This window comes from Astatotilapia calliptera, chromosome 7 (genome assembly GCF_964374335.1).
Source record: "Astatotilapia calliptera chromosome 7, fAstCal68.1, whole genome shotgun sequence".
Taxonomy (NCBI): Eukaryota; Metazoa; Chordata; class Actinopteri; order Cichliformes; family Cichlidae; genus Astatotilapia; species Astatotilapia calliptera.
This window is the reverse complement of record NC_137428.1, coordinates 31,927,587-31,955,551: the sequence shown is the minus strand read 5'-3', so window position 1 is coordinate 31,955,551 and position 27,965 is coordinate 31,927,587. Positions and strand designations below refer to the sequence as shown.

The following is a 27,965-nucleotide window of genomic DNA, read 5'->3' as shown; positions in this document are numbered from 1 at the left end:
TAGTTACGCATAACAGAGCGTTCCCGCTCCGATCGGCTCTAAAGGGTTAAACCTGCCTTTCTGTGACCTACAGCCCTCTATCCTTAATGTACTTCATTTTTCATCAAGGACCCTGAGGCCAACATTTTATTTTCCTTATTTTATTTCTATTTTAGTCTCGTTCTTTCTGCTTCCTTCTATGTGCATCTTGTCTCCCTCTTTCTCTCCATCTTCACAGTTACATAGTCCAGATGTGGCAACAGCAGCTGTGTTAAGGTTCAGAACAGTTCAAATTCAACTCACACCATATGGGTGATTGAGAGACCCACTCTCTTCTTGGCATACGGGCATGTTCAGGAAAATGAATAGAAGCAGCAACACAGAGACCTTTATGGTGCTTACTTTAAAAAAAATAGTGGCAGGCAATGTACTGTGAAATTATTCTGATTCAACATGGGTCAAATGAGCTGAAACATTTTCTATAATCAATTCAAATGTAATATATACAAAAAGAAGTAACAAAAGAAACAAAGCTTAGACAACTTCACACAAATCTGGCACATATCTTTTCTCTTACCTCCACTCTACTGGGAAGTGGCAGTATCCAGAGTACACGGGATGAATAGGAGCAAGTAGAAGAAGAGGGAAAAAGATGAGAGACAGAGTGATGAGAAATGGTTGATAGATGAAAAATAGTCCTAGCAGGATGAGAAAAACAACCATGATGTTACTCTCTGCAAGTCATCACTAACTGTGGAGAGACTGAGGGGCAACCAGGTGGAAGGGCAGTGTGTTCTGTTGGGGAACAGGTGTGTGTGTGTGTGTGTGTGTGTGTGTGTGTGTGTGTGTGTGTGTGTGTGTGTGTGTGTGTGTGTGTGTGTGAAGGAGTGGCTTTGTTTGAGGAGTAGTAACCAAATGGGGTAGGCAACAAACAGCTGAAACCACACAAAGCACAACCAATATAACTGGCAGCTAGCATAACAGCAGGTAGTACTGACAGTAACAATAAACACCGAGATAGAAGCTAAATAGAAAGCAGACATTTTTTCTCTAATATAGCAGCAGGCTGCAGCAAATTTGAAACATGTAACACCATAGTATAAGCTGGAAATCAAAACTTGCCACCTGCAACAGTGACTTTTGCAGTTGCTTTGACAGTGTTGGCTCCAGCATTGTGTCTGTTGGAAGCCAGGCACGTATATAGGGCTGGCTTAGTCACCGTCACCTTAAGAACAGAGAGTATCACCTCTCCCACTAATGTCTCCTCTACTGAGGCTCCGGAGATCTGGAGGAAAATGAAATTGAGACAAAAAGATCAAAGTTGTAAAAATCTGTCATATACATGCAATGAGCAATTTGCATATAACAGTGCAGAGATGCATGAAGACTTTCTGTGAGAGCATCCTAAGCTTAAATGACAGAGCTGGAAAAAATAACTGCACTACCTGGAATGGCCACTTGAGGCTGAATTGAGTCCTCTGCTGAATTAAACATAAATATCAGGTTTTGCTTTGTCTGCCTAGCTTTCCTGTTCATAACTGCTGCATGGGAGGTGAATTTTAACAATAATTTATATAATACAGGGTGCTGCATGACAGTTTATTTATATATAATATTACATATTTTATTAAACATTTATATAAAATATTGATAAATACTGAAACTTATATATCTTAAATTAAAATCTAGACTTTATATAAAACTACTAATAATAAGAGTAATAACAGATTACTACAAGATGTTTTTCTTATTGACACTTTGGTCATTTGATATTTGATAGTGGTCTGAGTAAAACTGGTTAGTTAAAAAAAATAATTGTGTGTAAACTCCTCATACGCTGATCATTATAGCCTTTGTGTTAAGCTCATAAAATGAAATGCATTCAGTACGTGTCTGGCACCGATATAACCACTTGTATTATTTTAACAGATTTGAAATTCCCAAAGTGTTCACACATTGTAAATCTAGCCAGATAAAATGTATCTGTTGTTTTTAGATGATTCATGTATGTACTTATATATTTATAAATGATATGTGAGGACCTCTAAAGTGTGAGCATGTGAGTGTATGTGAGAGGTGCTATTAAGCGGCTATGTCTATATTTGAAACTGCGTCTGACACCGCCTGCTTTTAGGACAAGCTCCATCCATCCATCCACTGAAATTAATGACCATACCAAGCTGCCAGAAAAACAACTCTCACAGTCATTTTAATCAGCACATGCCCACACATAGTATTTACAGGCATTAAGAGCATGTAATCACTTTGTAGCTAGCACCCAAGACTATTAAATACCCAGACATTATGTGGTATATGTCGACCGCAACAGCATGTTTAAGAAATGTCTGCTGCCTGATGAAAAAAAGCCCTGTTTTAAAGGTGGTCACATACACGTTCAAGTTTGCATTGTTCCAATTTGAATTTCATGCATTTTAAGGTTCCGACCCCTTAAAAACCTTAAAAAACAACCCCATCTTTCAATACCCCTCTCACACTAAAAAAAAACAAAACAATTAACACTAATAAATTCAAATTCAAATTTTTTATTTGTCACGTACACAGTCATACACAGTACGATATGTAGTGAAATGCTTGGACAACTGCTCGTGACCTAAAGAAAACAAAAAAGGAAAAGGCTATGAATAAGAAAGGAAATAAATATGAAAAATTTAATTAACAGAGTGTATTATAAGCTAAATGCAAGATCATCTCTTCAATCCTCTGTCACCATGATGATAATTCCTTTGCTGTGATCTCAAAGCCATTAAATGTCTGTGTGTGTGTGTGTGCGTGTGTGCGTGTGCGTGGGCGTGCGAGCGTGAAAGAGACAGATAAAGACAGCAAAGGTTAAATGTGTAATTTTACATATATATGCATACAATCTCAGGTAAGGTCTGGTTTGTATATTTGCTAATGCTCACTCTGCTTCATGACTAATTATTTTGTTGCTACATGTACAAAGATTGCACAAATAAATTTTTCCCTGTATGAGTAGGTCTCGGGCAAAGCTCAAAGAAAAGGTGGAAGCTACTTTAGTATATGTTCAAAAATTGTAAGTTAAATGTTAATTTTTTACTTTGCACAGTCTCTAACTGATTTCATTTCTGATAAAGAAAAAACAACAACCCAAAAACAAGGAGGAATCCTTATGTTCACTCAAACTGTATAATGGACAGTTGCTTTTATAACCATAGAATATTGCGTATGACAGCCAAGACAAAAATATTCAGACCTGCGGGTACCCTTAGGTACCCACATTTAGTGTTGATCTTTAAAGTATAGCTTGTGTTCAGTTTCTTACTAAATCATTCGTTGTTTTATGTACAGGAGTAGCAGAAGTAGCTGCTTAATATAGCAGTACCATGTTTTTTTAGCTTTCCAGTGTAAGGGTTTTTTTTTGTTTGGTTTTGGTATTGTTGTTTTTTTTGCTAGTGTAGTGATAATAAGGCCCAGCTGCAAACTTTAAACAGTACTCCTTTTACTTTTGTGTCATTTACTCAGTCATTAGCAGATGGACATATATCAATAAAACCGCTTCTATTTTGCAGAGCTACACACAAGCAAGCTTGTCTAAAAAGAGAAAAAAAATGGCCTGTATTTATATAGCGCTTTACTAGTCCCTAAGGACCCCAAAGCGCTTTACACATCCAGTCATCCACACATACATTCACACACTGGTGATGGCAAGCTACATTGTAGCCACAGCCACCCTGGGGCGCACTGACAGAGGCGAGGCTGCCGGACACTGGCGCCACCGGGCCCTCTGACCACCACCAGTAGGCAACGGGTGAAGTGTCTTGCCCAAGGACACAACGACCAAGACTGTCCAAGCCAGGGCTCGAACCAGCAACCTTCCGATTACAAGGCGAACTCCCAACTCTTGAGCCACGATCGCCCCATAATATTATAGTATTAAAATGTATTATAGTATCCAAGTGGCAAGCCCACTTGGATACTATAATTCTTACTGGAGAACTGAAACCAATGGACGGATTTGTTTCCAAGAGTGCCTTGTAAGCATTTGCATTTACCCAGTGAACTGTCATCTCTTTAGCTATAGTCAAAAAAGTGGGTAATGATAATGTGTTGGATTTAGACAATAAGTATTTGTGTAGTTCTATATCTATGCCTACAGCAGAAAATAAACTATTAATTTGCTTTTGATATGGGGTTATAATGAATACAAATTGTAATCATAACATCACTCTCTCTTACATGACAGCTTGGACATTTAATCAATTATTGTTGCCGCTTTCCCATTATGTACAGCTATGCAGCTGACAATGTGTCACTATTTTAGCTACGTGCTAGAATTTCTCTTATGTCGGCAGTGTGTGACTGACATTTGAGCCAAATTCAACCACTGTTGCAACCACTGTGGGGGAGACAAGCATATTCCTGGTAGGATCACACAGAGGCCAAGGAATGGATATGTATAGCTGGCTGGATATTTTGATTAAATTCTATTTTTTTTGTTAAAAAATCAGTATATATTATAAAAATATCAGCATCAGCAGCTGTACAGGTACCCACAAACACACACACACAAGTTGAGTACTCACAGTATTCCCGTTTTCCAGCCAGGTAATGGTTGGGACTGGATTTCCAGTGGCATTACATTCTAGGGAAATCTGGCTGCCATACGCCACCCTTTTGTCCTTTGGAACCCGCAAGATTCGTGCTGGAGCTGAGGGCACACACAAACAACAATAGCGTAGAAAACACACATGGTTTTACTGCAAGCTACAGCTTACATTAAAATACATACCTTGTACTTCTATGGTGACAGGCTTTGAAAAGGCCAAACCAAAGCTATTCCTGGCCACACAGCGGTACTGTCCTGCATCCTCTTTCTGTATGTTATGAATTTTCAATGCCCCATAGTCGAGAATAGTAACACGGTCATTGACCTGGAAGAGTTATTGTTTGTTTTAAAAATAGAAATGATATATTAGCATTATTTATTACCAACTATTTGTCAACACAGGCTATGAGACGCAAGAAAGCAAACTGAAAAACAGAATAACTTTCCTTTTCAAGTAATGTCTTGCAGTTTTGAAAACCTGAAAACTATCCAGCTATTTGCAGTTCTGGTCAAATAGTGAAAAAAAATGAATTACTCATGAGTATATGGTACTCTCAGACAGTTATTATTAACTCCATAAGTCAGTGAACTGCATGTATTTTACCTAGAAAACTTGCAGCAACTGTACCTTGATAAGCTCATCATCTTTGAGCCACGTGACATCTGGTTTAGGGTTGCCAAGGGTAACACAGGGCAACACTGCTTTGGATTCTACCAGTAGTGTTAGATTGGTGGGATGCCTTTTGATCTGTGGCTCTGATGACGAAACCAACAAGACATAGAACAGTGGCTTGGAATGTGTTCTTTTAATGATGCCTTGGTATTAGTTATTTTTTTCAAAAATGTGAACTAATGATCAGATTCGCTCAAACTCCAGTCATACATCCTTGGAAAAAAGTAAACATACTCATCTTTAGCTGAAGCGCTCCACAGCTCTTGGCAGGTTCTCCAATGCCATTACTGGCAAGGCAACAATACTCCCCATTGTCTGACTCTCTTACATGTGGGATGATTAACATCTGACCCTTTTCCTTGGTAAGGTACCGTGTGTCATAGTACCTAATGGGACAAAAAGGACAGTGCAAAGCAAAGAAGTGATCACTGGATATGTGTTCTATATGTAATACTCCTGGGTTAGACTACAGCCCCAACCTAACTCTAAACTGGATCAAAATTAAGTTCACTGTTGTAGTTTAAATAAAGCTGTAAACTTACATAATTTGGTGATTATTTTTGGTCCAGGTGATCTCAGCAGGGGGGTGTGACTCCACCTCACAGATGAAGGTGGCATTGTGATCCAGTAGAACGTCCACTGTCTCTAATAATGTGATGATACGAGGTGCTACGAAAAAAAGATCCAAAGGAAAAAAATCAAGATTTTTCTTTATATATGTAAGTTATTTATTGTTGTAGTTGCAGCAGTTTGTGTTTGAGTTAATACATAAACATAGTGCGCTGAATTATGTTTTATGCTACATAATACACTGTTAAATGTTTATTGGTTATATGTTATTACCCTTAAAGCCTCAATGAAGAACTGTAAGGATAGTAGGGCTGCCACAAACGATTATTTTGATAGTCGACTAGTCACCGATTATTTATGCAATTAGTCGACTAATCAGATCATCATCCACTGGACATAAAACTACAGCTTATTGCACCAGCAGCATCTGCTCTTATATAACTATCATTAGCTTACAGCTTTAAGCTTTTAAGGTGCTAACTAAAAATAAAGACAAGATGATAGTTTATTCAATTTTAATGAAATTTGCAGATTGTTTCGGTAAAGTTTAATAAACTCCTTGCTATCTAAAATATAACAGGACACCGGAGTATATTCTCCAGCATCTCACACTTCTGATAATCAGCTGTCTGCTTGACGTTTATTCAGCTGTGTAAAAACTATAACTTTAATCTCAGCCAAACCGATTTACTCAGGAACAAATAAAATACAAAAAAAAAAACAAAAAACCAAACAACAACATTTTTAAGTTATCTAAGTGACTCATATATATTTAACCTGAGTCACGAAAGACGGCGGTGGGTTTGAAAACAATTTGCCGGGAGTCCGGTGTTCTCACGGCGCTAGTGACCTAGCCCCCGGCTAGCTATCGAGCTAGTGGGTAACAGACGTCTCCGAAAACGTCGGAGCGCTTTTGAAAATATGTGGTGTCCTGATAAACTGAGCCGATATTTGAGGTTTACACAGCTACATTCTCGCCTGAAAATATGTTAAACGTTTATTTTGTGACCCAGAAAGAATAATAAGAGTAATATTAAAACTAACTAGCTACCGCCATTGTTGGAAACTAAGCTGGGCCGCGCTATGAATTCTGGGACACAGCTGCTTCTTCTTCTTCGGGGTTTAACGGCAGCTGGCATCCTTGTACATGCAGTGCTGCCATTTTCTGTTTCAGTCCGTTATTACACTCTTAAATCCTGCTATTATTCCTGCGTCTTTTGCGATCTTACAAAGCTTCAAACGACAAGTCGACTATTAAATCAGTCGTCGACGATTTTGATAGTCGACGTAATCGTGACTAGTCGACAAATCGTGGCAGCCCTAAAGGATAGTACATTGTATTTGCTGTGATTTTGGGTGCAGAAGCTACAAAACTTGAATTAATTATTTTTTCATTTATAGGTGACTGCAATTTTAGAATTATATTGGCAGTTATTAGTTAGTCATTAGATACCGTATAAGTAAACTATGTCTAGAAATCTAAAATACTATTACAAAAGCTTTCATATTTTATAAGGAGCCCTGTTGATAGACAAAAATAGATATTGGACATTTCACAGTCTGTACACTTTTCTTTTCTTTTTTTACATTTATTTCAGCATGCAATATAATGATTCAAGTACATTATAATAAGTGATAAGGAGGTCTCAACAGCTGCATCTTTTTAGCTAAATTATTTGACATTCTTGGCATTCTTCTGTTGGACTGAGTCATCTGTTTTAGTCAGTGAGGATCCAGCTAACACTGCTGACTAATGAGACAGGGTCAGAGGTTTTGTGCTTTGTCACAGTTTTGACCTGAGTAAGCAGAAGAATTTGACCTTGAGATAACGAAAGAAAAAGAAGAAGCATGTTTATTGTCAGAATTAACATTTAGGATTTGGTTAGTTTTGGAGGATTAAGACGAGGAAGGGAGGATAGCACAAAAGGAGAGACCAGTATAGAAGCTGAACTTTATCTAGTGTTTAGAGGGTTGCTGTTAGTCGGGTGAGGTTAAAGCAAAGGCAACAGAGAAACTTAACATTCAAGGAAAGCCTTTATCCCCACAGCACCCAATGTTCTCCACTATCTGATTTCAGCACATGGTCTTTGTCAAAACTAGGGTGAATAAGTCACCAATTGTGTGTACAAACACTATGCAAAATATTACACATCTCTTGTGATGTAAATCCATCCAGACTAAAGATGTGATCAATATTTATTTGGCTACTCCGTCTTAATAACGGACAGGGAGTTGCAGGAATTTTGAGCTTGTATTTTCAACATTGTTTTGTTGCTCTAGGTTATTATATTGAGAAGTAGAGAGTTAGTAGTGGGTTTAAAAGAAAGATACAAAAAGCACACTTTTAAAAGACAAAGAGAAGTAAGGAGATGGAAACACAGGATTTAGATCAGAGAGTTAGGTTGCTTTAAACTTTGCACGAACTAAGAAGAGAAAGAGGAAAGATATAAACCAGCGGAGGGATGAAAGGAGAGAGCAGAGGAAGGGTGAGAGCATGGAAAGAGAAGAAGAAGAAGAAGAAAGAAGAAGCAATGATAGGATTAGGGCTTACAGGGCATTGTGCTTGTTTTGTCTTTGGTGAAACCAAGATTTCACAATAACATAGCTGGGAGAAGCAGCCACATCCCCACCCTCAATTCAAGGTCACTGCTGCTGTGACTTCCTACTGACTGATGAAAACAAAACCTATTATAAAGCATACTCATGTACTGAAAAAGTCTTGGTCTTTAGAAAAATGATATATTTGTAGCTAAAGTCAAAGTAAGATGGAGGTCTATGAACTCAGTATCAATGAACTATTCTATGTATTGTCTTGTCAATTTGTGTGGAGATTCATTGTCCCAAGAGAACAAATCCTAATTAATTCTGTGGTGAAATAACTTTCCATCTCATTAAAGGAAATTAACCACATGTTGAACTGCTGTTACCCTTGTTGTGGATTAAGGACTAGGCTGAATATCAGGAAACACTTCCTCTTAAGAACTTTAATTTTTTTTTTTCAAGTATTATGTTGTATTAAAGTTGCAGCAAATTTGGAGAAGACTGTTTGTTTCTGTCTGCAATGTCTTTCCATTGCCAATATTATGTCTGAACAGATGGGTAACATCTGAAGACTGAAGCCAAATGACTCACCACTTAAAGCAAACGAGAACCTCTGCGGATCTGACCCCGGCAGAGGATTTTGTTTTTCCAAAATCTCTGAATGTTTTTTGGACACCAGAAATGACTCAAGGCCGTCAAGGCCTGCAATAGAGAAGGCCACTTACAGTGATCACTTCTGGCCTTTGCTATAGGCATTACAAACTCTTACAAACTAACAGCAAGTTCCTTTATTATTTTTAGTGTTGCTGTGTTAATGCTGATCTTGATTGGCTGAAGAAGTAGCAACCAGCTTGTTTATGCTAGTGTGCAGCACTTTAGAAATGTGTGTGTAATTCAAGAAATGTCCTGATAAAATGTATCTTTTCCTAATCTTTATCCCATAAAATGTGCTTTTTTCATACAGCCTGTAACTCATAACCTTTGGTTCCTTTGGAGTTTGCCTTGAATAAAAGTTTAGCCTCCAGGTTTTTTCCATGCTCAGAGATAAATTGTAAATACTATCCTCTTTCTCTCACACGCACACACACACACACACCACACACACACACAACCAGGCATACTTCAATGCTGTTGTGCAGACCAGATAGAAGCTTTTGACTTTTACTTTGGACAAATGAGAACAAAACAAAAAAAAATAGCATTGTTCTCATGGTGTATCTGGTGCTCAGATGTCTGCAAAGGATTCTTCCATTGTTTATTCTAGTTCAGTTACACAGGCATGTTGAGCAACATTAAAAAGCCTCTTTAACTAATCAGGCTGCTTTTGAATCAATAAGTGATCTTGATTCTGAGAATAGACAGTTAATTACTTAACAATTATACATTGAGTCTGAAGGTGTACATATTGAAAGTCTAATTTTGTTAACTTGACAGATGCAGATTGAAACCATAATCCAATGTGTAGATTTCTGCTACTAAAAAGCCTGGACTGGCTACCTGTGCAACCACCAACTATCAAGTCTACTTTTCGACTGTCAGTAACAGACACAACATATAAACTCCATGTAGAAAGGCCCCAGCTGACCAGGAGACTCAAACCAGTTACCTTCTACTGTGAGGCAATGCTGCAATGTGTCACCACAGTTGGTTCGCAGTCATTTCAAATTAAACCAAACACAGGAAAATAAAGACAGATCACCCGTAGCATGACATGAAAGTCAATATTTCTGTGCCAGCCATATTGGCTTTGGTCAATTAATCAGTGCCTGAAAAAACACAAAATAAAACAACCAATAGTAATAAGATAATAACACTTTTATAGCACTTGTCTGTCCAAAGTTGCTAAATATTCATTTACATATTCATCACAGTTTGTTATACTGTGGTCAAGCCAAACTCGTCACCCATGATCATTTAATTTTCACAGATGTTTAAACTCAAATATTGTACGCTTTTGTGCAAAAGTCTTGAGTCACCCTTTATTTCTTTATATTTAGCTTTATATTTAGGAAATAGGTTCAGTGATCTATTGAAATATATACAAACATCCCAGAAATACAGTATATAAGAGAAAATAGAAGCCAGTGTCCAAAGAGAAAATTTGAAAGACCTTCAGAAAGCTTGGAGAACTTGTTTTAGACCGCTTTAAAACGTACAAGAAAGTCTGGGTCCTTGGAAGCAAAAGAAAAAAATGAGGAGTGACTCAAGACTTATTGTAAATCCAGTGGAATAGTTTAAGATGTTAATGTGTTGTAGATATTGTTTAAATCAAATCTTCAAGAAATACTTTTCTTTTCTTATTTGACTGTAGTTGATCTGCAATGACGTGGAAGAAGCTATGCACATCAATTCAACCTTCTGATCAATGACTTCCACAGGAAAAACCTACAGTCAAACCTAACCCTACACCATGTCAGTCCACCGTGTAGCTTGACTGTTACAATAGCCAACCAGGCAAAGAGAAACTGCATCTGCACCACCTGTTTCTATGAGACGATTTGTAGCATGTATAGCTTTATGTGTGTAGTCTTTAAATAATTTCTAATGTGTAGTAGTGTATTATCGATGACTTCATCTACATCTTGCATCTCATGACCCTGAAGCTGACCTTATTGGTTCAACAACAAGCTCAGGTTTGCTGTTTCCTCCCAATGTAGCTCAGCAGGAGGTGTCTCAATCAGGCTGAGATGTGGTGAAGAAGAAGCAGGAATAGCTAGTTCCCCACCACCCCTACCATATGCTTCAGAGAGGATATCCCAAAGTGTAGGAAGGATGTAGATTTAATCACATTTACACTATGTTGACCTATAAACACCTTCTCCTTTTCCCTGCAGGATGTGCAGTGGGAAACAGGTGATTACATGTGCCAGGAAAAACTCAGACTGCTTTCTCTTTGTCTTCTGCACATTATATTCACTTACACATGTGCACCCATCCAAAGGCACGGGCTTAAAAGGTTTATCCTTTTTTTTTCGTTTTGTTCTTCTGTTTACATTTCGTGACATTTATTAGGATTGCTGTTGTAACTTGGCAAGCACATTGCAGCTTTCATGCATAATTAATTCAAACTTCATGTTCTTCTAATTATTCACCACGTCAGTGTAATAAGACACTTTAGAAAACTTTAAAAAGACATGCTTGAAGGACCTCTGGTGTAGGAGTCTCACTTACCTGTCTGCATGTTGTAACATGAAGGGATCAAAATCAGCAGAAAGACCAAAATGTGTTCCACAGTCGTCATCCTTGCTCTAGAATTATTGGTCAGACCATTATCTAGCAGATACATAATGAGACTATGGTGAGATTCCCCCAGTACATATAGAGATGTTCTTGTTGTGTTTCTCTCCTATGTGCATCTGCGTGTGTCTTAGCCAGGGACAGCCATGAGCTCTGCGCTCAGCAAGAACCAGCTCAATCACTCTGCGTATGTATCTGTGTGTGCGCGCGTGTGTCTTTTAACTTTGTAACTGACGGCGGCAGCTGCTTGCTGTCCTCATGTACAGTCACTCAGGTTGTGTAGTTCTGCTCTAAGCTCCACAGGCTCCAGTGCTGGTGTGTTAACTACATTTAAAGTCATCAACAAACAGTGTTTATTTATCATATTCATATAAGACACTAGGTACAGGTTTTGGTCAGTATGGGCATACATAAAGACACAGAAATTCTGAAACTTCTACATTTTTTATATGCAGTGCAAATTACTTTATATTGGCATACTACCCTTTTTCTCATGCACCAATGGCTCCATGTAAATCTGGTCAGAGGTGTGATCCTTAAATACACAAGTAAAATAACCAAAAAGCCACTAAAGTCAGCTCATGTCAACCATCAAAAGAAAAATAAGGTATATTTTATCTGCAGATGTATCCTCTTTTAATATTAATACTAAGTCATTAATATTAATATATAAAGAAATTTACAAATATGTATTTTTAAAAATATATAGACAGGGTTATTTTAGCACATTACTTAACATGCATTTACTGTTATATATTGACACACACACACACACTCCAGAAGGAAGCCTTTGTGCCCACCTGTTGCCTGCCAGCCTGTACGTCCTGTTTTATTTTGGGAAAGGAATGGCATTTCAGTTTATTTGCTCCTTATCCATTCTGCTTCAGATACACTCTACTATTGTACTCCATCAGCACACACAGTTAGCTTCAGTCTGTCATCTGTGTAGGTTTAACTGTTGACCTAACGGATGTCACAGGGAGGTTTGTTTCAAAAAATTAATAAATAAAGCGGATTAAATTAAACGTAAAATACAAAGGATTGCTTGTTTGTGACCTTCTTGTTTTGTTTTGTTTTATCATTCTGTTCTTATGGGCTTTTTGGCTAATTAGCAAAAGCCTATAATATGAGAATTCTTTAACTTACAGTCCATGTAAACGTTGCGTCTGATGAAATAATTCACATCTGTTGATTGTCTAGCTCCATTCACCCTTTGCTATTTCAAAGAGTACATTAGCCTATTATATAGTAAACAGTATACAGTAAATGTTATATAAACTGCTGCTCTGCCAAAGCACAGGATTTTATTAGTTTACACTGCTGCTTGACAGAACTGGGCTGTATGTAGTGTAATGAGTCCAGTTTTTTTTAATCAGTTTTATTGTTTCATGAAAGTGTTACAACACCAAAGTAACCCAAACACATCAAAGAGATCAGGTTTTAACCTGGTATCAAACCAGGATAAAACTGAAAAAGATAACAAGATCCCTCTGAGACTGATAGGCCTGGAATCTCTGACTCAGTATTACCAGATGTCTCTGTTAAATATTTGCACTAATACTCTGCCTCCCTCTGCTGACAGAATCGCAGTAGTGGCTCCAATTTGCATCAGACTGAGGTTTGCAAACATACTTTAAAGACGTCCATTGTTTTGACAACCGTAAACTTTTTAACTTTTTTTTCTCTACATAGGCTGTACTACCAGGTTTCTGCCCTACATTTTGTATTCATATGTATGTATTTGTTTTAATGTGTTTGTTGGTGCTCACATGCATGTGTATTTGACACAAATTGCTTATTTGAAAAGATCATTGCTAAGGCTTTTGAGATTATGACAGTTGAACAAAACGTCTGTTTTCTTTTGAGAGAACATAAAAAAATTACATTAAACTCCAAAGTCACATTTTTCAGTTCAGGTCAATTCAATTTTATTTATATAATGGCAAATCACAACAACAGTTACCTCAAGGTGTACTATAAGGTAAAGAGCATACATTAATACAGCAAAAACCAAACAATCAGATGACCCCCTATGAGCAAGCACTTGGAGAAAGTGGGCAGGAAAAACTCAGTTTTAACTGGAAGAAACCTCCAGTAGGAGCATGCTCAGGGAGGGGCAGTCATCTGCTCAGGACACTCAGGGCATCGTGGGAACCCCCCAGTAGCCCAGGCCTACTGTGCATAACTAAAAGAGGTTCAGAGTCACCTGATCCAGCCCTAACTATAACCTAATAAAAAGAAGGAGTCAAGTTCTATTTTAAAAGCAAACATACTGAATGTTGACTAGTAGGATTTTGTGGTGTTACATGCTGTAACCTGAACATCAACAAAGTAGATGTTTGATCCTGGCAGTGTAAGACACCTGGTCTAAACTTTTAAAAGGACAAATGTGCAGGATGTGAATAAACTCTGTATTTAGAATGTTGAAGACTTTCTAGATGGTTCAGTCCAAATGGTACAAACATCAACAGTGTTCCAATCCCACTACAATCTCAGTTGATTTGTAATTTGTAAAATTGCCCAGCAGGCAAATGCAATGTGTTATGCATAACCCCCACTCTCACTCTCTCCGGGCATGCATGCACAAACGTACAGTTAAGTCGAGTCATATCTGGTGTCAGTCAGCCACTCCCTATGAACACTGTCTCAACATGTTCTGTAATAATTAACCAGCTGCTGTGGGGTGCTACACACGCTCACCTCCTGCCACATGCACCGTACTCTGGACCTCCTACCACAAACACACATGTACATTATGCACACATGAGAGCTCGAATATGGAGTGAACTTGCTTCATTCGATAGAAGATTAAAAGATACACTAGTCAGGTAAGAGGAAATTTACTTTTGGTACATCTTCACTTTATACTTTGGTTTGTTAAGGTGTTCTTTGCAGCTGTAAAAGAACCAAAGAGTGTCTGGCTTAACAAAATGGAAATGAAATGCGTTACACCTCTTGCTGAGCAACACTTGCCAGTCACATTAAGAAAATAAAAGACTGTAATAGTTGAATTCTTTATATTATTTGTATGAAAAGCATACTCATTCTATGTTAGCCACATGGGGTGGACACCAATGTCACAGACTAGAGCTCATGTGACTCGAGTCATACAGTAGCCTGATACAGCACAGTTTATCTGTAGGCTGGAGTAGAACAAAGCTTTGTCACAATGTTTGTCAAGTTTTGCAGCCCAGGTGCAAGAAACAACCAGAGGGTATATTAAAATGACATAATCAGGTCAAATCTAGGGAGAAACAAAGAGCAAGGGCTATGTATGAAGACAGTCAGATACAGAAAGGAGTGGCAAAATGGGGAGGAGCAAAAAGTAAAGTAAAGGAAGTAAAACAAATACATGGATGTGTGTTTGTTTTCTTTGGCCTCATTCCGTTTTTATAGAACCACAGCTGACAATCTGAAAAAGGCTTTTAGTGCATACACACACAAAATCATCTGTTCAACCTCCAGATAACATCGTACTAAAAGTAAAGTGAAGCAGTCAACTGTGGCACTGAATTGTGTGAAGTGTATATGCCAAAGAGTTGTAAAAGTTTCCGAGTGATTATCGCATGCTATCAGAACATATGCCCTCTCAAAATATAAATAAATAAATAAATCTATTTCCTGATGGCTTGTTTAGCGGATTAGCAGAGAGAGGGCTGTAAAGTGTTCACCTACAGTGGGATTTTTACTCACCACTAGCCTCTTGAGAGAACATAAATATATGCCATGGTTCTATTCAAACGTCACATTTGATGCTGGCGATTTCTTTCTTCTTTTTTTTCTTTTTTTTTTTTCTGCAAGCAAGATTTACAACTTTAAAGGTCACTTGTCTTCCAGTGGATGTCCACCCTCAAAGCATGCTTTGTATAGACTTTAAGAGTCAACTTTTGATTATAATATGCAAAATATTTTTAAATGAAGAATTAATTTTAAAAATGTATAACTACATTGTAACAAAATGCAAAAAACAAAATTATTTAAAATAATTACATGTTTGTGAATACACTATAATACTGTGAATGTGGATGCTGTGTGAAATGGTGATAAATTGCTGTGCATTCTTTATATTCTTCAGTATATATACAGTAGTTGTTTCCTTTATATTACAAAGGCTTATAAGAGGTCAGTGAAAGAGCTCACATTATTATATGCTAGAGCTTAAATTCTCTGCAGCTTACTACCACGTATCACGTTTTTATGACTAGAAACTGTTCTTGTCGATCACATTAGTGCTGTGATTTCTTAAAGCAAATACCATTGGAATGATTTAACCTTTGCATACTGTTCAGGACAAATTTGGACCATTTCAAGATTAAATATAAAAATAAAATACTTCAAAATGTCTAAATGTCATTCTTTTAGCCTGAAGAGTGGCTTGAGAAGTATTGCCATGGCACAGATACAAGGTCTGAAATATAGTTGGATTATGGAGGTCCAAAACCCAGTTAGGCCTTTCTGTGTGGAGTTTGCATGTTTGACCAATTCCAGAGCACTTGGGTTATTCTGGCTTCCTCTCACAGTCCAAACACATACCTGTTAGTTTAATTGATAATTCTAAATTGGGCTTTTGTATGAGATATTGCTTGAGCTGCACTAAAGTGATATATATATATTAATTTTAAATGGTTAAAACAAAACTTGTAGCTAAAAGTGATTTGAGTGGTCACAAAGAACAGAAAGGTTATATATAAATGAAAGTACATCCTGTGCTTGTTTGTGCTGTGTAACTACAAGCACAAATATCCTCAATGCGAGGAAAAAATCTAAAAATAAACAAATAAGAATATTTTTATACCGCGCAAACTGAGATTAAACTAACTGAGAGCTAAGATTAAAACAGAGCTCATAAGTGGGGTGGTGGGATGATAAGATTAGAAAGGCACGTGACTTACCAATGCTTTGAATGCACAGACTAGTTTGCAATAGGCAAGTTTTTGTTTTTTTGTTTTTTGCTTTAAGATTTAATTATAAATGTTTTTTTGTGAAACAAGTGAAGACAATGATTAATGCTTATAATAGTTCAACACGGTTATATTTGTTCTTGCGATTTTCACTCTCAGTAAAAAATAAATTACTATGCTTGTAATGGCTAAATCTCTTAGGTGAGATGATGTTCTCAAAAATGAGCGTTATTAGATTTAAAAAATGAAACACGTATTAATCTTAATAGGCAATTTATACATTCTAAAAAGAGTTGCTGATTAAAATTTGTTGGAAACCCTAAACTCTGCATGTTTAAGAGGGAAAACATACAAACTGCTGGAGTTAACTCAAACTCGTAAGCTGGAGTCAGCATGATGAGCGTGATAATACTTTTTTTAAAAACAATTTCAGCAAACATTATTATAAAAGTACATTTGCTCTGTGCCATGTACTTTAGTACTTCATTCACACAAACATGCCCACCTGGGAGTTGTTACATAGACCCTGGATTTTCAAATGAACTCTAACTCCAAGCTTCTATCACTATGATAACCATTATTATTGTAATTAGTAGGAGGAGGAGTTGTAGTAGTAGTAGCACACGGTTATAAACAACCTACTTAACATCACAAAGACAAAGGAACTGATTATGGACTTTAGGAAGCAGGCTCCTCCTCCTAACCCTGTCACCATCAGAGGGGCTGATGTGGAGATAGTTGAGGACTACCGGTACCTGGGGGTACACTTGGATTGTAAACTGGACTGGACCAAGAACACCAATGCTATCTTCAAAAAAGGGCAGAGTCGACTTTTCCTACTGAGGCAACTCAGGTCCTTCAATGTTGGTAGGAAAATGCTGACCATGTTCTACCACTCGGTGTTGGAGAGCGTCGTGTTCTTTGCAGCTGTGTGCTGGGGAAGTGGGGTGAAGACAGCTGATGCCAACAGGCTGAACAAACTGATTAGAAAGGCTGGTTCTGTCCTGGGTGTCAGACTTGAGAACCTGGAGGAGGTGTCTGAAAGGAGAATGCTAAAAAAGCTTGTTTCTATCATGGACAACCCCTCCCACCCCTGAACGCCCCCATGATGGACCATCGGAGCAAACGCAGCAAAAGACTCATTGCCCCGAAATGCAGAACTGACCGCCATAGTAAATCCTTTGTACCGGGGCAATAAGAATAACTCTTCCTCACTCTGTAGGTGATTTTCCTGAGACGATTACCAATGTTATTCTGTTCCCTTCCAGACCGTGCAATATTACCCAACAGTACCTTATTGAATATTTGTTTCATCCCCCCATCATACGCTGCTACTCCCTTTATTCTATTGCACAATACTGTCACTTTCTAGAATCGCCAGCATTGATAGTTAAGTTATTTATTCACCAGGATATAGTTTTGTTTTTTTGGTTTTTTTGCCTGTCCCGTTTGGCTCTTTTGCCATCAGAATTGTTGTCTAAAGGCAAAGAAAGATGCCCGACGGATTTACTTTACCAAATTGACCATCCCAGCCTTGCCATAATGGTCCATTTGATTCACCTTTTATTGTTTATTTTATTTTCACTTGCTGAATACGGGGACAGACTTGACTGGAGGAAAGAAGGGGAGAAAGAAAGAGGGAAAGAGAAACAGCTGAGAAGAGGGATGGGGGAGAAGGGCAAAAAACAAAAAACAACAGAACGGGCAGAAAAAAAAAGAAAAAGAAAATGCATCTATCGATCACCTGGATCACCTGTTGAGAAAGAAAAAAGAAAACAAGCAGAAGAGAACAAGAGTAATAGAATAAACAACATCACAATGATATATGGGAATATGACAGTAAATACTAAATATTAAACATTATTGTGCAGCACATAAGATCAACAGAACACAGTGTGCTTTGAGGTAGGAGCCAAAAAGGGTGTAGTTTGTGGGTGTGATCACCCGTGTGTACACCTGTGAGCATGGACGCGCTTGTTTTGTTTTAAAAGGTTCCTTCATGTAATGATCTGCTAGAGGGTGTGGGGAGCCACAGCCCCGTCCTCCAGGGCGTGAAGCAGGTATGGAGGAGATCAAAACTCCAGACATCCAGAGGCCCTCAGAACACAAGGATATAGTTATATATATTACTTGTTAGAGTTATCTGATACTATGTCTTGCACTATCCTACTGTATATTACTGTACACTACTATTCTTATTGTATATATTGTATACCTCATGTCTTATTCATCTGTTCCTCTGTCTCTCCTGCTGCTTTGAGCATATACATGACAAAAGAATTTCCCTCGGGATAAATAAAGTTATTCTTCTTATTATTATTATTCTTAAACATAGTGTTTTCTATCAGAAAAGAGTAAAAAAGAGTCTTTACTGATTCTTTGATATATTAGGGATTGTACATTGTGCTTTACTGTTACAGTGCCTAAATGCAGTTTTACATTAAAGTTTGTTGCCAGATTCAGTCAGATTCATGTGCACATGAGATACAAATACCAACGTTTTCTGTAGAAACTGCGTGCTTAAAGTTTTGTTATTGTTATTGTTGTAGCTGGCACGTCTCCCTGTGCAAGAGGAAACAGTCAGTCAGAAAGAGGAGTGCCGTGGCTTCTGGTATGACAGCTGCTGAATAACTGAGATATTACTTACCAGCAAACAGGCTGAGGCAGAGAAAACCGGTAAGAATGAAAGAAATAGGCATATATGACTGCTGTTTTCAGACTGCTGGGAGTTTTTGCAGGATTCCAGAAAATAACAGGAGAAAGAAGTTTTTGCTTTTTTGTTTTTTAAATGAGGCAACATGAATATTCCAGCAGTCCTCTTTGTCGGTCACAGACTTCGGCGTCTCTGACCAAAGAATAAACAAATGGTTAGGTCTACACTGTCATCACGGGTTGCTGGGTGGAGTGCTGCTATAAAATCTCTTAGAGACGAGCACAAAAAAGAAAGTAAAAGAGTGAAGGCATGTTAGAGAGAGAGAGAGAGCAAGAGAAAGAGAGAGGGATAAATATAACACATCAGAGAGAGAGACAGAGAGACTGGAAAGAGATATTTAAAGCACAGAAGGAAGAAAGAGGCAGACACAAAGACAGTGAGAAGAGAGGATAGCTCTGACTCACCATGTTAGAGGAGGTAAGACTCGTTTTATTTAATTTGTTCTTAGAAACACTGACAGCTGGTTGAGGATTGTAGAAGTGCACTGTAGCTCCCAGTGTCTTTCCTTGCTCAAGTTGCTCATAATGCTGGTTAACTATTTTTATGGAGCCATATGCACTACTACGCAATACTGTTCAACAAGTTGGCAGCATCTGGTGTTAGTCACCTGATTTTACACGCAAGCTTACACGTATATGTTTGAGGGTTTTTTTTTTATAAAGTTTTCATTAACTTTATAAAATTGTTTGTTTGTTTTCACAGCAGTAGATGACCAGACATGAATGAAGCAGCTCTCCTCCCAGTCATCAAGGCAGGGAATGGGCGAACACTGTCCAGGTGAGTTACTTTGTATACTAAATGTCATTTATGCATTCTGTATTTCATGTTCCCTTAAGTGGTTCCAAATAATCTGACAAAGAATGCAACATATAAAATAATAAACTAATAAATATGACCTGAACATTGTCGGGCTGTGCTGTGCAAAACCTTGCATTTAGTTTTTTATTAATTTTAGAGCGGAGTTTCTCTCCCTGTTTAATACCTACAACTGCTTCCTGAAGGACCAGACTCAACTTCGCCTCACTTACGCTCAGGTATGATTTAATAAGAATTTGAAATAGGTTTCCCTTTTGTTTCCCAATTCTTGGGATATTCACATTGCTAGTTAGTTAATTAATAGGTAATATACAAAAGCACCATGATTCAATGGTTAGTGCTTTGGCTTCCTGGGGTCAAATGCACCTGCCTGTTTAGGCCTGTCTGTGTGGAGTTTGCATGTGTGTGGGTTCTCTCACACTACTCTGACAGAAAAAGATTGTTTGTCCTTGTCTGTGGTAGCCAATAGACTGCAGACCCGAGGCCTGTACTTCAGTGTTAATCCTGGGTTTTTAGTACTGTGAAGGTGGATCACTTCTTACAGGTGTAGATTGTAGCTTACACTGCTAGCCTAACCTGCTCAGGAGCAGGTTATGTTCCACATCATAGATCAACAGGTATTTAACCACCACCTACTAGCCAGTTTTTCCTGAAAATAGCGTCACCATTCCTGGAAGATCTCCCAGACTTCTTTGCACAGAAAGCAGGTGGGCCTAAAGTTCAAGTAGTTTCTCCGTGTTTCCCCATTGAGCATCAGTATTAAATATAGATTCCTATGCACAAATTTATTCCTTGGTTTTCTGTTTTCCTGTTCACAGTGAACAAATTTAAAACAGTGTTATTATTCTATAAACTTTAATTTATAGACCTAAAACAAAGCACCCATTTGTACTTGCTGCTCTTACTGCGTATTGCATTTGCTTGTAGAATAAGCCTATTTTTTATATTTATTTATTATTTGCTTGTTTGTTTCATAGATCATTAAATAATAACCAATTATAATCCATTAGATTCCCCCATGACATAATGATAGAGCTGTAATTTTGATAATTCTGTTGTCTCATGCAGTCTCCAACTTTATAGCTATATGCAGTCCCGATCAAAAGTTTAAGACCATTTGAAAAATGGCATAGTTGAAAAATTTTGCATAGTTGGATCTTAACTAGGTTTCAAGGTTCCCACTGAAAAAGGCTGTTTTAGAGTTGATCAAAAGTTTAGGACCAAACCTCCCCAAAACAAACCTGTAAACCCCACCAAAACAGAAATCAAAGTTTCAAACATGAACTCAGTATCGAATAGCTCCACCGTTATTGTTGATCACTTCAAAAAATTGTTGTGGCATGCTTGATGCAAGCATTTCCTTGAGGTGAGTGGGAACATTTCTCCAAGTGGTGAAGACAGCTGCATGAAGGGCATCTATTGTCTGGAACTGCTGTCCAATTTTATAAACTTCCCTTGCCATCCATCCCCAAAGGTTCTCAACTGGATTTAGATCAGGGAAACACACAGGATGGTCCAAAGAGTGATGTTATTCTCCTGGAAGAAGTCCTTGTCCTGTGGGTGTTGTGTACTGTAGCGTTGTCCAGTCGTTACCACGCAGACGAGGGCCATGAGGGATGCTCTCTGCAGCATCTGGATATGGTCAGCAGCCGTTTGACACCCCTGCATCTCCTGAAGCTCCATTGTTCCACTGAAGGAAAAAGCACTCCAGACGTTACGATGCCCCTTCCACTATGGCGTATAGAAAAACATCTCAGGTGGGATCTGCTTGTCATGCCACTAATGTTGGAAACCATCAAGACCATCAAGGTTACACTTTTTCTCATCAGAGAATAAAACTTTCTTCGACCTTTCAATGTCCCATGTTTGGTGCTCTTTTGCAAAGTCCAAACAGTCAGTTCTGTGGCTTTCAAGGAGACGAGACCTTTGAAGACCTTTTCTGTTTGTGAAGCCCTTCAGTTTCAGATGCCATCTGATGGTTATCGGGCTGCAGTCGGCACCTGTAATGGCCTTAATTTGGGTCAAGGATCGTCCAGTGTCTTGACGGACAGCCAATTGAATTCTCCAACTCCGTGCTGGTGAAATTTTGGGGTCTTCCACTTGAGTTTTTTGTTCCATAACCCTCAGGATCACTTAGGAAATTCCAAATGACTGTCTTACTGCGTCCCAACTCGGCAGTGATGGCACGCTGCAAGAGACCCTGCTTATGCAGTTCAACAACCCGACCATGTTCAAAAAGGGAAAGTTTTTTTTCCTTTGCCATCAGAACAACATGACAGTGTGACTACCTGACAGAAAATCCACATTTTTGTACAGATTTGGCCTTTTAAAGGCATGTGGTCTTAAACCTTTGATTGGGACTGTATCTAGCCATATAGCTAATAGTGAAGCTTGTTTTAACATGTCTGTGTATGTGTTTCTGTAACAGGAAGCAGATGGCACGGTGGTGGTGGAAGGCATGCTGAATATCTGCTGGGGAGTACGGAGACCAATCAGGCTGAAAATACAGGATGACAAGCAAATGTTTCCATTTGTTCCTAAGACCTCTCCAGATCCCACCAGTCCAGTCAGCCCACTGGAAAGCAAGAGGTTAAAATCAAATTTTGTACAATATTTTTAGTACTGGTGGGAAACAGTGGCTCTGTGGTTGCCACCATTGCCTCACAGCAAGAAGATCCTGAGTTTGCCTCCACCATCTGACCGCGGGCTTTGCATGAGCTCCCTGCGTCTGCATGGGTTCTCCCGAGGTACTCCAGCTTCTTCCACAGTCCAAAGACATGCAATTGGTGCGGTCAAGTTAATTGGTGACTCTAAATTGGCCATAGGTGTGAAAGTGAGTGCGACTGGTTGTCTGTCTCTCTCTGTTATCTCTGCTTAAGATTGGCAACCTGTCCAAGGTGTACCCTGCATCTCAACCAGTGGTAGCTGGACTAGGCTTCAGCTCACACGCGACCCTACTGCATGACTACAGTAGTTATATAGCTAAAGTGTTTCAGGTTTTGTTTTCATAGTCAATCTTTCTTTCAGAGGAATGTCACGATGGGGAGAATATGTTGACCTTCACCAGATAGATGAGATGGTTGAGACACCACAGGAAACAATCAAAAACCCTTTACCAGGTGAACGCTTTTTTCTCTTCACTATCTCTGTCATTTCTCAAAAATGCTATCTTAACCATTAAATTAGAGTATATTATAGATATTGTTGGACATAAAATCTTGGCTTATGGATTATCATCAAATCTTATTGTTAGCTTTAGTTGAATGTTATGTCTACTTGTTTACACACATTTAAAACTGTCTTGTTTATTGTAGTTACACCATATGTTGAATGTGAACCTTTTTTCTCTGGGGGTGTTTGCACAATTTAAAGGACCACCTGTTTATGAGACCTCAACCCTGCGCCCTCCAAAGCAGAAGAATCCAGAACAGGAAGCAGAGTCCAACCTGTTCCGCTGTATGAGTGATGCCTCGCTGGTTAAAAGAAGGAGGAGCACAGGAAAGTCAGCAGCTCAAAGAGAAAAAGAAAGGCAGCATCGCTTTTCAATCAATGGCCACTTCTACAATTACAAAGTGGGTTTCTGCTTAAAACTGCCCTCAGGGCTTGTTTTCTTCATCATGAGTTTAAGGTCAGTGTTGTTTCACTCTGTTCCACAGACCTCGATCTTCACTCCGTGCTTTGGTACACCAACTAAAGTTCGTATCTCTAGCAGAATGACCACAAACCAAGTCATTGAACAGCTGCTGCACAAGTTCAAGGTAAGTTTGGTGCCAGAGGGCTGGTACAAAAAATTGTTGTAATTTATTTTGTGTACATGCAAGTGCTGTGAAAAAAAGGATTTTCACCTTCTTGAGTTTTTAAAGGTACAGTAAGTCTATGAGGTTTTTAATAGACAAAACCCCAATTTTGAACACACACACACACACACACACACATATATATATATATATATATATATATATATATATATATATCTTGATTAGTGTGTAATTAAATCTTTTAAGAAGCTGATTAAACGTAGAAATAATGCATTAAAAAGACTTTGTTGTGAGCACCATTTGTGGATGTTGCGATGTTGCGGCTATCTTGAATACAGTGTCCAACATGGGTATCACCAGTCCATCCTTTTATGCATGTGACTAGAGACCAGGCACACATATAATGCACCTCATAACTTTTCATTCAAAGGTCACAAATAACTTACACACTGTACCTTTAAATACAAAATGCAGTTTTTAAATGATGATTTCATTTATTCAGGAGGGAAAAAACAGCAACCCAAACATATCTCTGCATCGTCCCCTCTTGTTAAATCATTAATTTTTTATTTATTTTTTTTGAATGCTCATGTTCATTTTCAGCAGCCACACCCAGGCCTCATTACTGTCAGACATGTTGAATCAGGTAATCGCTTAAATAGAACCTGTCTGAGAAAATTTAAACGGGCTAAAGGAGCTCGGAAAGCGACACACATTGCCTAAACCTAACTTACTTGAGAACAGATAGGAAACAAAGTCAGTGACATCTCAGTATGGAAAGGGTTACAAAGCCATTTCTAAGGCTTTGGGATTCCAGTGAAACAAGGTGATAGCCATTATCCACAAAGGGAGAAAACTTGGAACACTGGGGAAACTTCCCAGGACTGGCCGCCCTACAAAACTTACAACATGAACTCATTCGGGGCATAACAAAAGAACCAGCTTTATATCCTGTTACATCAAAAAAGAACATTATACCAACAGACAATGGTGATAGTGCGATGCTCTGTAGTTACTCACAGAGCAACTACAGAGCACAGAGCAACAGAGCAACTCCAGGTCCTTGCTGCTCTAGGACCTGGATTACTTCTTGTAATTAACGGAATCATGAATTCCTGAAGGAGAGGTTTGGATAGCTTTTGTCCCTTAAAAAAATGAAATCATGATCTAAAAATTGTAGTTTATATTTGCTCAGGTTACCCTTAAATGAAAATTATGAACACAAATGAATATTAAAATTTGCTTGATGATCTGAAATAAATGAGTGTGACAAATATGCAAAAATCCAAGAAATTAGGAAGGAGTCAAAAAAAAGAAATCACAGCACTGTTTAGGGAGGGAGGTACACTATATTGGCAAATGTATTTAGTCACCCATATCAATCACTGAATCCAGGTGGTCCAATCACTTCCAGGGCCTCTGGTGGGTAAAATCCAGTCACTAGGCACATAGAGTTCTTCTACAAACGTTTGTGAAATAATGGGTTGCTCTCAGGGTTGCAAATATCTTATTATACCTCATGGATTAAGCATGGGATGTAAATAATGTATAGTCAGAATTCATCAAACCATAATAACTTCATCCAAAAAAAAATATGTATATATTTATATATTTCTTTGGCTGTATGTTCATCAGATACAGAACGATCCCCAGGAATTTGCTCTCTACTGTCTTCATCAAAGTGGAGGTGGGTTCATCTTTTCCACAAGAAATGCAATAATTAGACATAGCACAAGAAAATGCTGCACCAATGTGGCACTTGTGTGCTTTGTCCAGAAAAAAGGAAGCTGAGTAACACAGACCAGCCGTTATGGGAGCGCACACTGCAGGGACCCTCTGATGACATCATGAAGATTTTTTTGATGGATGCAGATGAAGAGGAAGTTAGTGATGATGTGAGTGTAGTAGCCATGCCTTAACTTATGGTAACATAATGTTACCCTTTAAGTGTTTTAAGGTACCTTCATTTACTTCTAATAAGGAGTTTTCTGCTTTTTTATTTGTTGCAAACTATATGGTAACATATTTTTCTTTGCAGGTAGCTCAATATCTGAACTTAGAGCTTCCAATCCTTGAAAAAGTTTTACAGAAACTCAAAGACGAGGAGAACAGAGAGATACAAACGATTGAGAACAAGTTAGTATACAATTTTATTTGCTTAAACGCTCTTGAAATGCTTTCTCACGAGTGCAATTAAGTTTTGAAAATAGAGAATATAAATAAAGAGCCTAACGGTGCGTGTTTTACCACTTATGCATGACTACATCTTCCTTTACACCAGTCAAAAAGATGTGCATAACCAACATTCACCAGTATAAAAACTGTAGTAACGTTTGAGGTCAGGTGGTGGCGCCAATATTTAAACTTTCTCATTTATTTTTTGCTTATGGTGTCTGTATCTCTCTCCTAATCTATCTATCTATCTATCTATCTATCTATCTATCTGTCTGTGTGTGTGTGTGTGTGTGTGTGTGTGTGTGTGTGTGTGTGTGTGTGTGTGTGTGTGTGTGTGTGTGTGGGTGCCAGGTACAAACACCAAAAGAGAGTCCTGTCCAATATGTTAAACTGTAAGATGTCACGTCCCATTGAGACCAGTGTCTAACAACTCACCTGATTTCCTAAAACAAGATTCAACATTCAGTACAGCACCATTTCCATGTTCAACGATGAAAGATCTACAGAAATATGAGGAATTCTTTTCCCTTGTTTTTTTTTTCTTCACGCACTCTTTAATGTTATAATTCTGAATCTCTGATACATAATAAAGATGAACAATTTGGGATATGAAGCACGAGGCTGGTGTATATCCCATACAAAAATATATCATCCTTCCAGTCTTATGTGTCTTTTTCTATTTTAAACTGTAAAATAAATTAAAGATGCAAATGTAAGTTGCTGCCAGAAATTGTAGTTCACTGTGTCTGTGAATAAATATGGGACCAGCATGGCCACTTCTGTTTGTGCTTTCTGTTTGCTATGTTTGAGTTATGTGTGCCACTGGAGCTTTTCAAGGGTTAAATGGACTCTGCTCAAGGTTTCTATTTTTTATCAATGATCAATGTATGTGTATATAGACTTTTGATAAAACTATATTGATTGTTAATCGTACCTGTGCATGTGCAATGACAATAAAGTTGAATTCTATTCTATTCTATTCTATTTACTCTTTTTTCTTGTACTTTGTTATTTTATATGTGGTTGAGTTGGATGGATTTTATTGCTGATTTCTGGTATTTATTTTCCTGGTTTGTAATAAAGTGTTGATTGGCTCAATGGAAATAGTTCTTGTGTGTGGTGTTCGTCAAATTTTAATCCAGACAAAACTTTCCTTGAGGCTTAGCATTTGCACGTTCCTCAGACTCCTGCATTTTCCTCTCTACGTAGTTTTCCCAGTGTGTTTCTATCTCTTCCATGAGAGTCTGCATAATACTTTGTACTTACTGTAGGCCCCTGTTATTTTGTTTCTCTGCCTCCACCCTTTTTTTTATTTGTTTGCCTTCATCTGAACCTCTCAAAGTGGCTGGTGGTTAATTTGTCACTTAGTCACTCTGTGCAGCCAAACATCGTTCCAAAGATGCCACACATGACAGGTTGAAAGTGGGGGAAATATGTCTAAGATGAATCATAAAATGATGAAAATGCCACTTTAATTAAATATAGCAATCATCAACAATGGTACAAACAAGATGACAAAGAGTGAATGCAATAATAAGCTACTTTAGGGGACAGATAATAGGAAAACTGGATGACAGGAGATAAAACCAGTAAATAAAAGTCCTCTCTCATTTTGCTTCTCTGTGTCTGTGTGTGAAAGATGGGAAAATGCTTACAGATGGAAAACTTTGTCTTAATAGTTAAATAATGAATGTGAAATGAGGTGAGCACTGCAGTTTAGAGGCAAAGACTTTGTAATGGCTTGCCAGCCCACCAGACAGCCTTATATTACTAAGCAATTTTCCTCCGCCATGATGAATGACTAAATGAGAATAAACAGATGTTTTATTGTAGGATAGGGTTTCCATGTGCACCAGTTTCCAAATGGTAGACTTTTAAGAAATGGAAAATGAGTGTTCCCAGTGGCACAGTTTTGCTGTTCCATCATGAAGGAGATCCATAGATGTTAGCTGTGCAAGCCCCAGAAGAGGTTTTACATTTCTGTTTTTGAAAATTGGGTTTTACTCAAGAGGAAGAA

General features: G+C 38.2%; 2 protein-coding genes across 7 annotated transcripts in view; one reads left to right on the top strand and one right to left on the bottom strand.

Annotated features, from left to right (window-relative positions):
- The window catches only part of musk (muscle, skeletal, receptor tyrosine kinase), a 33,047-nt gene extending 21,277 nt beyond the window's left edge, over nt 1–11,770 (bottom strand). Inside the window, exons 1-8 of the mRNA XM_026174245.2 lie at nt 11,520–11,770; nt 5,780–5,906; nt 5,472–5,623; nt 5,193–5,320; nt 4,748–4,889; nt 4,542–4,666; nt 1,105–1,264; nt 557–563 (exon numbers count right to left, since the gene is read on the bottom strand). Of these exons, the coding sequence (XP_026030030.1) occupies nt 557–563; nt 1,105–1,264; nt 4,542–4,666; nt 4,748–4,889; nt 5,193–5,320; nt 5,472–5,623; nt 5,780–5,906; nt 11,520–11,634 (956 nt within the window). The 5' untranslated portion in view covers nt 11,635–11,770. The remainder of the gene's footprint in view (nt 1–556; nt 564–1,104; nt 1,265–4,541; nt 4,667–4,747; nt 4,890–5,192; nt 5,321–5,471; nt 5,624–5,779; nt 5,907–11,519) is intronic.
- A 2,475-nt stretch (nt 11,771–14,245) lies between these two features.
- On the top strand, nt 14,246–27,052 carry rassf6 (Ras association domain family member 6). Of its 6 annotated transcripts, none has more exons than XM_026174234.2 (12): nt 14,246–14,413; nt 19,036–19,162; nt 19,902–19,976; nt 20,155–20,233; nt 22,444–22,604; nt 23,043–23,134; nt 23,388–23,587; nt 23,672–23,773; nt 25,409–25,460; nt 25,550–25,668; nt 25,812–25,909; nt 26,300–27,052. In XM_026174234.2, exons 3-12 carry the CDS (start codon nt 19,918–19,920, stop codon nt 26,373–26,375), a joined length of 1,038 nt encoding a protein of 345 aa, XP_026030019.1. In that variant the 5' UTR covers nt 14,246–14,413; nt 19,036–19,162; nt 19,902–19,917; the 3' UTR covers nt 26,376–27,052. The 6 variants fall into 6 exon arrangements, with proteins under 6 accessions (XP_026030019.1, XP_026030024.1, XP_026030020.1 ...); XM_026174235.2 differs by having other exon boundaries at nt 14,272–14,413; nt 19,905–19,976; XM_026174239.2 differs by lacking the exon at nt 19,036–19,162 and having other exon boundaries at nt 14,261–14,413.
- Nucleotides 27,053–27,965: the final 913 nt, after the last annotated feature.